Raw genomic sequence first — 13920 nt, 5'->3', positions numbered from 1 at the left:
AATCTCATGTCTTAGCCGCAGTAGCTTGAGGTTGTTGCACTAAGTTGAAAATGTCTGAAAAAGTTTCTTTCAGAGGTTCATTGCCAACCCAGTCATCAATCCAAAAAGAAGTTTTGGTGCCATTACCAACTGTAATTCTCACATTACTGAACAAATCTGACCATAAGCATCTTATAGACTTCCAAACACTTACCCATAAGCACCAGAAACACTACTTGTACACCACAACCCATCTGCCCCATATTTTTGACTGATTACCTTCTTCTACAAAGCTTGTTCCTCCGGGGAAAATCTCCACAGCCACTTCATAAGTAAACTCTTATTATGTTGTCTCAAATTTTTGATTCCCAGGCCTCCTTCATTCTTGCTGTTGATTAGGGTCCTCCATTTCACCACATGGTACATTTTTTCTCCTGCCTTGCCATATGAATTTCTCCTTTTTTACATCCATCTTTTTCTCAAACTTTTACTGGTATTGGAAACAACGACATCATATAAGTAGGAAGAGCATACAAAACACTATTGACTAAAGTAATCCTTCCCCCCAAAGAGAGATAGTTACTTTTCCATGTGGTTAGTTTCTTTTCACATCTCTCCAATACTCCATTTCAAATCTCGTGCGATTTATTTTTTGCTCCGGCATCCCCTAGTATGTAGTTGGAAGGTTTCCACTTGACAACCTAAAACCCCATCCTACCTCCAAGTCTTGGTGACCTTATTAACTGTATACATCTGCGACTTGCTCCAGTTAACATGTAATCCTGAAACTGCTTCAAAAATCGAAAGTATCAACCCTGCATGTCTGACTTGCTCTTCTTCAGCATCACAGAAAATCAAGGAGTCTTCAACATAAAGAAGATGAGTAATTTCCATGTTGCTTTTGTCATCATTCACCACCTTGAAACCTCTTATCCGCTCCTCATGATTTGCCTTCTTGGTCATACTATTCAACCCTTTCGTTGCAATTATAAAAGGGTAAGGAGATAGAGGGTCTCCTTGCCTTAACCCTCTCTGTGAAGAAAAGAACCCCTCTGGAGAGCCGTTAACCAAGATAGAGAAGTTAACATTGCTGATGCAGAAACCTATCCACATGATCCATTTATTTCCGAAACCCATATTCGTCAGAGTTTTCAGAGGATAATCCCGATTGATGTGATCATATGCCTTTTCAATGTCCAGTTTGCCTAGGAATTCTCCCTTTAATTCTAGAATCCACACACTTATTTGCTATTGAAGCAGCATCCATGATCTGCCTGCCTTTGATCAAGGCCATTTGTTGAGTGTCAACCAACTTGTGAATCACTACTTCAGTCTTTCTGTCAGCACCTTTGATATGATCTTATATACACTACCTATAAGACCTACAGGTCTGTAATCCTTCAAGTCTACAGCCCCAACCTTCTTAGGAATTAAAGTTACATAAGTAGCAGTAGAACTTTCTCGAAAAATTCTTGTGAATGAAAATTTTGAAAAGTATGCAAACATCTTCTTTGATCACATCCCAACACTGGATAAAGAAACCCATGATGTACCCATCTGGATCCGGGGCTTTGTCTGCAGTATATGCCTTTAAACCCCCAATGATTTCTTGCTCTTCAAACTCCCTCTGCAGCCGTTGTTCCTCTGCCTCACTGATTCTGGGACAGTTAGGGCAGTTGAACTCTGCCCTCCAAGCTTCAGATTCAGCATACAAGGATTGATGGAAAGCTAAAATCTCACCCTTAATAGCATTCATGTCCTCAACCTGTGTCCCATTGACGTTAAGCTTATCGATGTTATTAAACCTTCTATGAGCATTAGCAATCCTCTGAAAATGCTTGGTATTTCTACCCCCCTGCTTTAACCATTGGACTCTCAGTTTTTGTCTCCAAGGTAGCTCCTCATTTTTAGCAATCTCCTCCAGCTCCATTTTTAAGACTAGCCTTTTGCAATAATTCATCTTACGAGAGATCCCTGGAATCTTGTGCTACATCAAGTTCAAGAATTTTATTCAAGCAAATATTTTTCAAAACCTCCAAATTTCCCCCTTGTTCTGACCTCCATTCTCTTAGTTTATCTTTCAGTAATTTGAGTTTTTGAGCAAGGATAAAATCTGGTCTTACTTGTACAACAAAAGAATGCCACCAAGTAGCTATTCTATCCCTGAAGCCCTCTGTCCCCTTCCACCAATTTTCGAATTTGAAATATGATTTTGTATTCTTCCATTCCCCGCTTTGTGATATGGGGACATGGTCTGAGGATACTCTTGGAAGCATGGATTGCCTGATATTCTAAAACTTTCATCCCACTCCATAGAGAATTTTCTTGATTTCTGTGATGCATATACTGGAATTTTTTACTTATGTCTTACGAATGCAGTCTTAAACTGCATAATAGGGCCTTAGCTGTTGCATATTCATAACCTGGTGGGAAAGAGAGGGTACAAGTTTTGGGAGAACTGAAAACAAAATATGTTGGAGAGCTAAGCAACATAATTTCCTGTACAGAATCTTGAATTTTTAAGGAGTGACTGCTCCTTTTTGTAAATATTATATATGTGCCACTTGAACATTCTTTTCTTTTACATCACTTCTAAAAAAGACTTTCCAGTTACCATTATGTGAGGAAATCCTAGAGATATGCTGTATAGTTAGCTTTGTTGAAAACCAATTTATATTATACGATTGAAGCATATTAAATCTTTTGTTGAACTTCTCTAGGACAAGTTAAGTATAATTTCTACTGCTATCTATTGCAATATATGTGTTTCCTCCCATTGTGTTCTTTCTCTCTCAGGTAATTTCATTCTTGTTGGTTAGATGCTGTAGAAAGAAATTGCATTGTCTGATTGCTGGTATTGAAAGAGAAGTTACAGTATTAATCTTGTTTGAATGATGTACTGTATAACAGGATGCTCTAAACAAATCAAACTTCGAGAGTTATAGTGCAAGGGCACGTGATTCACTAGCATGCTGGGCTCCTGATTGTATTGGATTCAATCTTATTGAGGCGGTTTTGTGCCATATATGTCGAAAAGAACGTCCAGGTGCTGTATTAGTATTTATGACTGGTTGGGAAGATATTAGTTGTTTAAGAGATCAACTTAAAGCCCATCCTCTCTTGGGAGACCCAAATAGAGTGTTGTTGCTCACTTGTCATGGTTCTATGGCAACCTCTGAGCAGGTAAGACTGCTTATCTCTCCCTACTTTGATGCATCTTTGTGTTTTGCAACTTGCAGTTGTTTCCCCTTTTCTTTGAATGTACAACCGCATATCTCCTTCATTTTCATAATGTTGACACGTGTATCTATTGTTACTAGGATCTGTTCTGTTGAGGTGTCACCTTTTCAGGCGACACAAGAGAAGTAGAAGCTGTACAAATTACAATAAAGTTACATATGACTCACTTTTTTTTCACTTGGTTGTCAATTTTCCTCCATTGTTCCTTGAGCCGAGGGTCTATCGGAAACCGCCTCTCTACCTTTATAAGGTAGGGTAAGGTCTGCGTATACACTACCCTCCCTAAACCCCATTTATGGAATACACTAGGTTTGTTATTTTTGTTTGTTGGTCGTCAATTTTCCCTTTCCTCTTTCCCAGAAACTCAAAGAGAAACTCATTGCCTCCACATTTTCCCCATAATGTTAAATGACAACACATTTCGACAGTCTTGATAATTTTTTCGAGCAAAAGTACGGTTCATCTTCTTCATACCATAGCGCTAAGTGCTTTCTCTGCATGAAGATCTTCTTACATGGGCTTTCTTTGCTACACTTGTGATAATCCTGCCAAGTCAAAGGCCAATATATTATTAACTTTTGTCTTGGTCGGGAGTCTGGCCATGGATGCTCTGCTGGCAAACTGGATTACTGGGTGATCTATTGAAGAAGTAGTGCACTACAGCATACTGATTCATCGTTCACGACGGGAGGCATATATTTGACATGCCGATTAGCCCACTTAATATTTTTTGATAAGTCTGGCCCACTCAATTTAGTAGATTTGTTAAATGAAAAGTAAAAGTTTCTTTATGTATTGCAGGTATCTTAATTGATCCTCTTGTAGGTCTCTATAATTAGAATTTCTTTTTCGATAAAAAGCCAAAAAGGTTTTCAATAACCTCTGAATCCCCCACCCAAAAGAAAAAAGAACCACCTTCATTTATGCACTTTAGTACACACAGAGAGGATTTCTGTTTGAAGAAATATAACGGCGTTATTCTGGAATAGGCCTGCTGCCTAGCACCTCAAGGAGGCTGAGGAAATTTGTCTGTCCCAATCAGCGAGTATACATAGATGATGGTTATAAATGGAAGTTGCATTTTCATCTTCCTTGTTTTAGAAGGAAATTCTTCTACTAATTGCAATGGGATATCTATGCTTTACTCTTTTACTATCAGTTCAGATGTATTCTTACTAGAAGTGTACTTTCCTTGTCCTTGGCTGTAATGTTTTGACAAACTTAAATTGTAATCTGCAGAAACTCATATTTGAGAAGGCACCTCAGAATGTACGTAAAATAGTACTTGCAACAAACATGGCCGAGGCAAGTATTACTATAAATGATGTTGTCTTTGTAGTGGACTGTGGAAAAGCGAAGGAGACGACCTATGACGCGTTAAATAATACTCCATGTTTATTACCTTCATGGATTTCACAAGCCTCTGCCCGACAAGTAAGTTCCTTGAGTAAAAAGCTTCATTCTTACTCAGCCTAAGCCTAAACTTTCCATATGATAGTTCTTTTTTCCTTTTACCTTCTTTTCAAACAAAATTCTAGATCTGTCTTTAACTCAAGTACTATAGGAATAGTTCTTTTCCTTATAAGTAACATGAGTCAGTTCTGTTCTTAGATGGTACGTAAAAAAACATGATAATATTTTGTTTTTGAATTGCTTTTTATGACTTTCTTGGTAGCTTAATATGCTGTTAAAATTTATTTTCTAGTTTGGTCCCTTGTAGTAAAAAGTGTAGGAACCAAGTTGATCACACGGAATTGTTGCTTATTCCGCTACAGTTGGAATAAACTGGATTATGGTGCCTTGCATTTCAGCTTATAAAGAAAAAAAAAGGTCCTTGCGCTTCTATTTGGTTAGAGTTAATCCAATGGAAAGCAAACTTAATGAGTTCTTTAACTCCTCTTTCACGTCTCCAGTTATGAATGAAGAGGAGGAGAAATGACATAACTATCCCTGCATTTGAAATGTAATATAAGTTCTTGGAGGATGAGATTGGTGAACAAACTGGTTTCCTTCGCTCCTCCCTTTGACTCACCAGGTGAAAATCCAGCACAACATATTTCTCCATCCATGAAGACTAGCTCCTTCCCCTCTTAAACCAAAGGCGAGCATTAGCAAATACCTAAAATGTTAGCAAATACCGAAAGTGTCATAACATGTTAACTGAGTCCGATGATGAGCTGAACCGTGTACACTTTTTTTTTCCTGCTTGTTTTGTAAACCTTTGCACACATGAGGGAGACTGTTTCTAAAATTTAAAAAATCACATACTATCTGAGATCAGTTTTCCTGTGTTTACATCAAATGTTGTTGTTGAAAAGGTGAAATATGCTACACTGGAATTTTATTATTTGACAAAATACTAGGTGGTACATTGCCTGGAAGTAACATCTCTTCAATTCATTTTGGATATCTGATGATAAAAATGTAAATTCTTCTCAGTGTTATATCGAGTCGAATTTTGATGATATGTTGGATGTTCTTGTGTTTGTTTATGGAACTGTTATGTCTCGTGCTTTGCAGAGAAGGGGCAGGGCTGGCCGTGTGCAACCAGGCGAGTGTTACCACTTATATCCACGATGTGTTTATGAAGCTTTTGCTGAATATCAACTACCTGAACTCCTGAGAACTCCTTTGAATTCTCTTTGCTTGCAAATAAAGAGTTTGCAGGTTGGAAGTATTGCTGAATTTCTATCAGCTGCTCTTCAGCCGCCAGAACCATTGGCTGTAAGTGGTTTTTCTTTATGCTAATTTCTATGTTTCTTATGCTCTTTTTTGGGTCAGTAATAACTTTCACCTTTGTAACAACAACAACAATAATACCTAAGCCTCTTGAGGTGTGCATATTTTGTATATACCGAGTTATCAAACCAACACCGAAAATTTTAGTATTGATATTCAGTATTTCAGTATTTCATGTGGTATTTGGTTTAAGTTTTTAAAAAATTCAGTTTTTGGTATTTACCGGAAAAAAGAAAAGAAAAATAAAAAAATCGAGACCATACCAAAACACATACTTACACAATGCACATATATTAGATTATATCATAAATAGAAAAGGCCTAAGATTTTACTAACTTTATCCTTGTTTTTATTTTAACCTTTCCCACCTTTATCTTTACCTACTTAACTAGTTAACTTTCAAGCTTTCCCACCTTTAGGCTTTAAAATTAAGAATCAACAGTTTCAGTTTTCAAAGTTCAAGCCTTTCTACTTCAGAGTTGATGGACCTCTCTTGCTGCACCTTGAAGAAATCGTTCCATCCACTTTCAATCATACATGATCATGCAAACCTTTCCTCTAACTCACTCTCTAGAAGGGTGGTTGAAGAGGAAAAAAATTCTTGTGTGCCTTATCCTAGATGGTTGTGACGAGGGTGTTTTTCTCTCTCTTGGACTCGTGCGACTTTCCAAGCTTCGACTTCTGTTAGTCATCTCCGGCAATATCTGAGCTTTCGAAACTAATTTCTTGATCCTTCTATATACTCTTATATCTTAATTCCTTCCTTTCCTTTCCAGTATCTGCTAATCTTGCATCTAAGTTTCTTTTCTAGCAGAGTTTTTAGTTTCTGTTTTTGTCTTTTTAGTTTCCTCATAATCCTTACTTGGTTTTACTAAACTACATTCACTGTGTAACTTAAGCCTAGTTTACACCGATGAGAAAAGAGAATGTGAAGAAGTTTTAACAAAGTAATATGGGTAGAAATCTTATTCTCGTTGCTGGGCTAAAGTCTTTCGCGATTCTGGAAAACGGTGATGAATGGTATGAAGTGGTGGAAAGACGTAAGAGCTTTATCAGCATATTGCCTCTTGATAGATACAGTATTCTGGAGTTATGTCGATGCATACAGGTGGCTTCGATGGAGAAAGGGAGAATATGTAGAAGATGGGAGAACCAAAGACAACTATACTCCTATCACTTTTTCTTAAACTTCAACAACATGGGCAGATTCATCAAGGTGGTGGCAGTAAATCCCAGAAGTTGGAGAGAATGTTGGATGAGCTGATTATGCCGAAAAGATTATAAGGTTTGTGGAAAAAGGAAAGTCTATAAGGGTGGACGTAGAAAATAGTATCAGAGATGAGAGCTATGTTCAGATGGCTCGAATAGACGATTGGCATAAAGATAGAATCATTGTGGTTGATGATAGCAGTCTAAAAGCCAATCAGTTCTGTATTGATAAATCGTCGGGCAAAAGCAGAGTGGGATATTTGCGAAGATGTTTATTGGGCATTTTCATAAACAACAATTTTAAAGCACCATGCTGCAACAATGGGCAACCAAGAATTGGAAAATTTCGGCTGGGATTTTAGTTAAGGAAATTAGTGTGAATGTTTCTTGATCGAATTCCCATCAAGAACAGAAGTTGAGAGAATTAAGATGGGGACATGGAGGTTCAATGATGAGGAGATTTATCTAGAATGGTGGTCTCCTGTTTTTGTTTGTTACTGACAGAATTTTAAGTCAAACCATATATGGATTAAGCTTATGGGATTTCCTAGCCATGTTTGGTAGGAAAGCATTTTTAAAACTATCGAAGATTGCTTTGGAGGGTTTGTGGATGTTGATGAGGACACTAAGCATAAACGTTATTGGAGATGGGCAAGAATTTATGTTAATTTTGCTGGTATTAGTTTGCTGGCGATGATGGAGCTTATAGTAGATGACTTGGTGTTTAAGGTACCGTTGTGGGTGGAAACGCCTTCCTGGGTGGAAGAGGCTGATCAGAATCAGGTTGGGGCTCTTCGGAATGTGAAACCTCGCCAGACAGTTACACAGACGATGAAGAATCTTTATGGTGGGACCGAAGAGTCACAGTCCCTTACCGATGCAACATTTAATGATACACGTGTTAAGAATAAGTTAATGAAGGGTTCAAATTCTAATCCTAATCCTGATTCTTTACACTTGTTAAAAGGTAAGGGAAAGGTAGATTATGTTTTAGGAATTGGGCCAAGAGCTCAACCGGAGAAAGGAGAAAAAAAAGGGGCCCAAAATTAATCATAAACAGATGGGCAATGCAAAAGGCCTATTTAATAATAAATTTGGTGCCGGAGAAAAAGAATAAGGGGGGGGGGGACAGAATGGTAATTAGGTTTAAGGGAGCCAGAGACATATAACCTCTTCAATCCTTTGTCTGTAGAGGTCGAAACAATTAAGAGTAAAGTTCTAACAGGGGAAAGAATGGAAGATGATCGTGAAATCAATATTCCAAGCATAATTACTGAAAGATCGATTGAGGGTTCTGAAGGCACCTGGCAATTGTAGGAGGAGAGGATCTTGTAGACAATTCTAGCAAGGACGATACAGTAAACGAGTGGGACATGGACATATTGGTAGGGGGTACTCAGCTAATGATCTCGATGAACTGCCACAAGATTATCGACTCCAAGCTACCAGTAAAGGATCGAACCGTGGGAACGAATCTACAGGGCTATCACCTTCTTTGGCCAGATCTTCCAATCTTTTCACAACTACAGTTCACTACGCCCCCTCCTTTAAAGGGCGGCGGCTTGAAAGCTTACCTTATTATTAGAGAAAGGTTTGGAACCCTAACCAATGTTTTGGATTTGAAGGCATGAGGGTTTTCTAAAAGTCTCCTCTCATTACTTATGGATAAAGCTCTTAAGCTTAAGCTTTTACGAACGGAAAGATCTTCCCATTCTAAATAAAAATGAGAGTCTTTCAACTAGATGTGCTCTTTTGGCTAAGTTTGAGAGAAAGAGAGAGCGCGCGCATGAGATAGTTGGTCTAATAACTACTCCAACTTCCTTGTATGAAGATGAGTTATAAACAGCCCAAGAGATTCTAATATTGCCTTGGTATAGTGAGGCAAATTTAAACATGCAGGATTGATTAAACCAGATTGAAGCTTCCAACTCGGTTAAACGACATATGGTAAAAATCAGTAAACAACTGGGAGTGAACTCAATCAAGATAGAAGAAAGATTGCTTGAGTTATGATTGAAGATGGCAGACCAAAGAAATCTATTTGTTCTTCTACGAATAAGGTCGTCTCCTCGAGTAAGAAGTTTGAGAGAGGTAAAGAAATTGTTGGAGTTTGGGATTAAATTTAAAGGGGAGTCCAGCTCTGGTGAGGATATTAGTGGTAGAGGTAAGGGTAGAAGGGCTTTATCTATTTCCCAATGAAGCCGAGAATTATTTGCAGGAATGTGAGGGGTATGAACGACAGTGGTAAAAGAAGACTGGTAGATTTGCTTCTAAGGAGATGGAATGCAGACATTGTATGTTTGTGTGAAACAAAAATAAGTGGCCAGAGATAGAAAGATATAATGCAAGTTGGGGGTCTAGGTGGAGTGAATGAGTGGAGTTGGAGGCTCAGGCTATGGAGGGCACAAATATGTGGGCCATCACTCTGTAACTATATCTTTGGGAGAGGAAAAGTTTTGTTTTCAGTGCACATTCACAGGGGTTTATGCGCCTTGTGTCAGAAAGCTGGGGAGAGGTTTGTTGAAGGAGTTGGCTGCAATTTATGGTTTAACCTCACAACCTTGAGAGGACGACCCTAGGGGGATGGATCCTTATCCACATGCTGCACAGATAACTCACGTGCTATAATAGCTCACCCCGCACGGACCGCTCACGTGCTGTCAAACCAGTCCATTTAACAGAAAGCATATATGAGAATACGAACAACGGATATCAAATCACATACTCATGGATTGAGGAAAATAGCATGCTAAGGTGTGTGCATGTGCGAAGTAATAAAACTTCAACTCAGATTAGGCGGGTACGCCATACAATAACGAGTATAATGCTCAAACAGGAAATCAAAGCCTACACATGGTCTCTAGCATGATTCAAGAAGTTCACGTAGTCATACATATAATTAAACATGAATCATATAAAACACACAGTCCAAACAAGGCATACTAGAAGCCTAAAGTCTAATTCAGTCAAAATCACACATAGCACCCGCATATACGTTCATCACCTCGCATATACGTCGCTTTTCACACATTCCCAAGTAGACAAATAAGGTCACATCCTAAGGGTTAGTCCTTCGCAACAAGATTAGGCAAGATACTTACCTCAAAGAAGCAAAAATCAATTCTCCAAGAACGCCTTCCCTCGCAAATCGGTCTCCGAACGGCCCGAATCTAGTAAAATACAACTCAATAACTTCAAACAAAGCCAAAGGAATCAAACAATAAAGCTTCAATCTTTACTTTATTTCCAAAAAGTCAGCAAAATCGGAGTCAAGGAGTAAATCCCGACTACGCATAACCCCACGTGTCCAAATATGTGATTAAATTCAAAAATCAAGTCTAAATCGACCCTCAAATCCCCAAAATTCATTCTCTTAAGTTGTTGATAAACCCCCTAATTTTTCTCTTCAAAATTCCGTGATTAAAGCGTATAAATCCATGTGGATTCAAGATATTTAGTCAAATCCATGTGAAAATTACTTACCCACAAAGTAGTAATAAAATCTCCTAAAAAATTGCCCATTACTGAGCTCCAAAACTCAAAATAATGAAAAATGAGCTAACCCTCGAAAATATAACATTCTACAAGTGATGTTGCATCTGTGACAACAAGTCTCACATCTGCGAACCCGCTTCTGCGGTCCATAATCTCGCTTCTGCGAGCTGCTTCCCCTCGGCCTTCCCTCGCACCTGTGCCACACTTGCCGCATCTGCGGTAATGTAGGTGCGACCACACTTGCGTAGATGCGCATACCACTGGCCAAATTCCCCCTCACAGGCGAGGCGCGCCATGCATCTGCCCAACAAGGTTCGCACATGCAGACTCCCAACTCTAGCCCTGCTCCTCGCATATACAAACACGTACCTGCAATCCCTCTTCCGCAAACGCGGCCAACCTCCCGACCACATCAACTTCACAAATGCGGTTCAGCCACCGCAAAAGCGACTTCTCGCCTGCGCTCGGCCTTCCGCAGGTGCGATACACCAAAACCAGAACTGCTAAATGACACCAAAATGCTCTGGAATCGTTCCGAAATACACCCGAGTCCCGTCCAATCATACCGACAAATCATAATACTTTATCCAAACTTGTCCAAAGGCTCAAAACACCACAACTAACATCAAAACCAAGAATCGAAGATCAAAATGTTCTTCTTAACTTCCAAACTCTTCGGCTTCGCCAAACATGTCCGAATCATGCCTAAACATTCCGAATTCCAACCAAATTTTTGGACACAAGTCCCAATCAACTAAACAAATCTAGCCAAAGTTCCAGATCCCGATAACATCAAGTCAACTATCGGTCAAACCTACCAACTCTCCAGCCCTTTTTTTTGTTGGTAAATGTAAGATCTATTGTTGTAAGACAGCAAAAGCTGGAGAGAGTTCACCCAAAAAGGCTATGTGCATCACAGAGAATGTAATGAACAATAAAATCCAGCAAAGCATCTGGCTCTAACAAATTTGCTGCTGCCATGTTGCACCAAAAACTAAGCAAGAATATACAATTGTGTTTAAGCTTGAGAATCGATTCATTCTTGTCTTAAAAAATTCTAGCTTTTCTCTCGTTCCTAATAATTCAGCAAATGGTGGGAGGAATGATGTTCCAAATAGCAACGAGAGGTTTTGGGATTCCTTTCCCGTACCAAGCAAACAGGAATTCCAAAAAGGTTCTAGGCATGCACCATTCGATACCTAGGATGTTGAAAACCAGATTCCAGAGATGACGGGAAACTTTGCAATGAAGGAAGAGGTGACGAACATCTTTCTCATTTTCTTTGCAGAGGACGCATCGGTTACACAACTTGAAGCCTCTCTTCTGCAAGTTGTCTTAGGTGAGGCGCTTGCCGTTTGTCACTATCCAAGCGAAACATTTCACTTTTTATGGGATCTTGTTCCTCCAAATTGTTTTCCAAGGCCAGAATGGGAGAAGCTGAAGAGCTAGAGAAAGAATAGTAGCAGCTTTTCACAGAGAAGACACCTTTGGAAAGCAACTTCCATTTTAAGTGATCCGGTTTAGAGCCAAAGGGTGGGAGATTATAGGGAAGTTGAAGCATCATAGTATAACTATCAATTTCCCGATCATTAAAGTTCCTTCTGAAATGGATGCACCAGGCTAATAGATTATGCCTGAGCTCGGGAATAGTAGCATCAGGAAGAATGGTGCAAGTGTAGAGGGTCGGGATATTGAATTTCAAACGGGTATGGCGCAACCAAGAGTCTTGCCAAAACCTAATCTTTCTTCCATTCCCTACCTGTAATGTAGCATGTTTCCTAGATGAGTCCCCCAAAGATGATATATTCTTCCATAAACTTAGGCCAACAGGAGGTAAGGGTGTTTTAGTTGACCAAGGACTAGCCAGACCATACTTGACGCTGACCAGGTTCCTCCAAAGATCATCTTCTTCCGTATTAAACCTCCATAACCATTTACACAATGGACTTTTGGTATGTGCCCTCAAATTTTTAACTCCAAGGCCTCCAGTTTGCTTGCGAAGTGTAACAGTTTCCCGCTTAAGAAGGTTGAAGGATTTTTTCTCCTTGTTTCCTTGCCAAAGAAAATCCCTTCGAAGTTGATCAACCTTTTTAGAAATAGAAGATGGCAAGGGAAAGAGGGCCATGGTGCAAGTAGGCAAAGCATCCAACACACTGTTAATGAGAGCTAATTTACCTCCCAACGAAAGATATTGTCTTTTCCAATTGGAAAGTTTATTTTTCTAGTATTCCATCCCAAATAGAGATAGAAGAAGACAACACCAAGAGGGAGGCCAAGATAAGTAGTAGGCAAGGTTCCAATATTGCATCCGAAAAAGTCGGCGAGCATAAGGATATTTGGAACATCATTCACGGGAAACAGATTACTCTTAGAAAAATTGATACGTAGCCCTGAGGTTGCCTCAAATGCATTAAGAATGACTCTTAAAAAAAGAATCTGAGAGACGGAGGCCTCGCAATAAATAAGAGTATCGTCTCCAAACATAATATGACAGAGGCCCAATTTCATAGAATCTCTAATAGCAGGTGAGAATCCTATTAGCCATCTTTGTTTTACCGCTATGCTGAGCATGATACTAAGTCCTTCTTTAACCCGGATGAAAAGGAACGGAGAAAGAGGAACCCCCCTTGCCTTAAACCTCTGTGAGAAGGAAAGAAACCTTGCAATGGAGAAACGTACAGATGATATACAGAAAGAAATCCAATTTATCCACTTTTGGCCGAAGCCCATATCCTTCAATAAAGAGAGGAGAAACTTCCAGTTGACATAATCAAAAGTTTTCTCATTGTGCAACTTGCAAAGTAGACCTGGCTTGTCTTGTTTTAATCTGGAATCAAGACATTCATTAGCAATAAGGATATCCTTCAATCATTGTTTTATCAATGATTTGTCTGCCTTTAATGAAAGCCATCTAGGAGAGCAATGTCCCAATAATCTTCTTTAGTCTTCCTGCTAGAACTTTTGATAAAATCTTGTAGAAACTACCCACAAGGCTAATGGGTCTAAAATAACGCGCTTCTTTTGCTCGTATTTTTTTTGGAATAACAGCAATGAAAGTGGCATTCGAGCTTCTAACAAAATATTCATGTCTATGAAAGTGATTCAAAGCATTTAGGAGATCAGTTTTGACGACTTCCCAACATTTCTAAAGAAGCCCATAGTGAAGCCATCCATTCCCAGGGCTTTATCCCATACGCAATCTTTAATCACGCAAAACACTTCTTCCTTTGAGAAAGAAATTTGAGAGCAGTGTTCTCT

At 39.2% G+C, this 13920-nt stretch overlaps 1 protein-coding gene across 1 annotated transcript in view; it reads left to right on the top strand.

Annotated features, from left to right (window-relative positions):
- LOC107780783 (DExH-box ATP-dependent RNA helicase DExH3) overlaps positions 1–13920 on the top strand; it is a 43285-nt gene that overhangs the window by 11196 nt on the left and 18169 nt on the right. The window contains exons 10-12 of the mRNA XM_016601363.2: positions 2890–3162; positions 4459–4653; positions 5740–5943. Coding sequence (XP_016456849.1) covers positions 2890–3162; positions 4459–4653; positions 5740–5943 — 672 coding nt within the window. The remainder of the gene's footprint in view (positions 1–2889; positions 3163–4458; positions 4654–5739; positions 5944–13920) is intronic.

The sequence above is a fragment of the Nicotiana tabacum genome, chromosome 22 (assembly GCF_000715075.1).
Source record: "Nicotiana tabacum cultivar K326 chromosome 22, ASM71507v2, whole genome shotgun sequence".
Lineage (NCBI taxonomy): Eukaryota > Viridiplantae > Streptophyta > Magnoliopsida > Solanales > Solanaceae > Nicotiana > Nicotiana tabacum.
The sequence above is the reverse complement of the archived record's forward strand: the minus strand, read 5'-3'. Positions and strand labels throughout refer to the sequence as shown.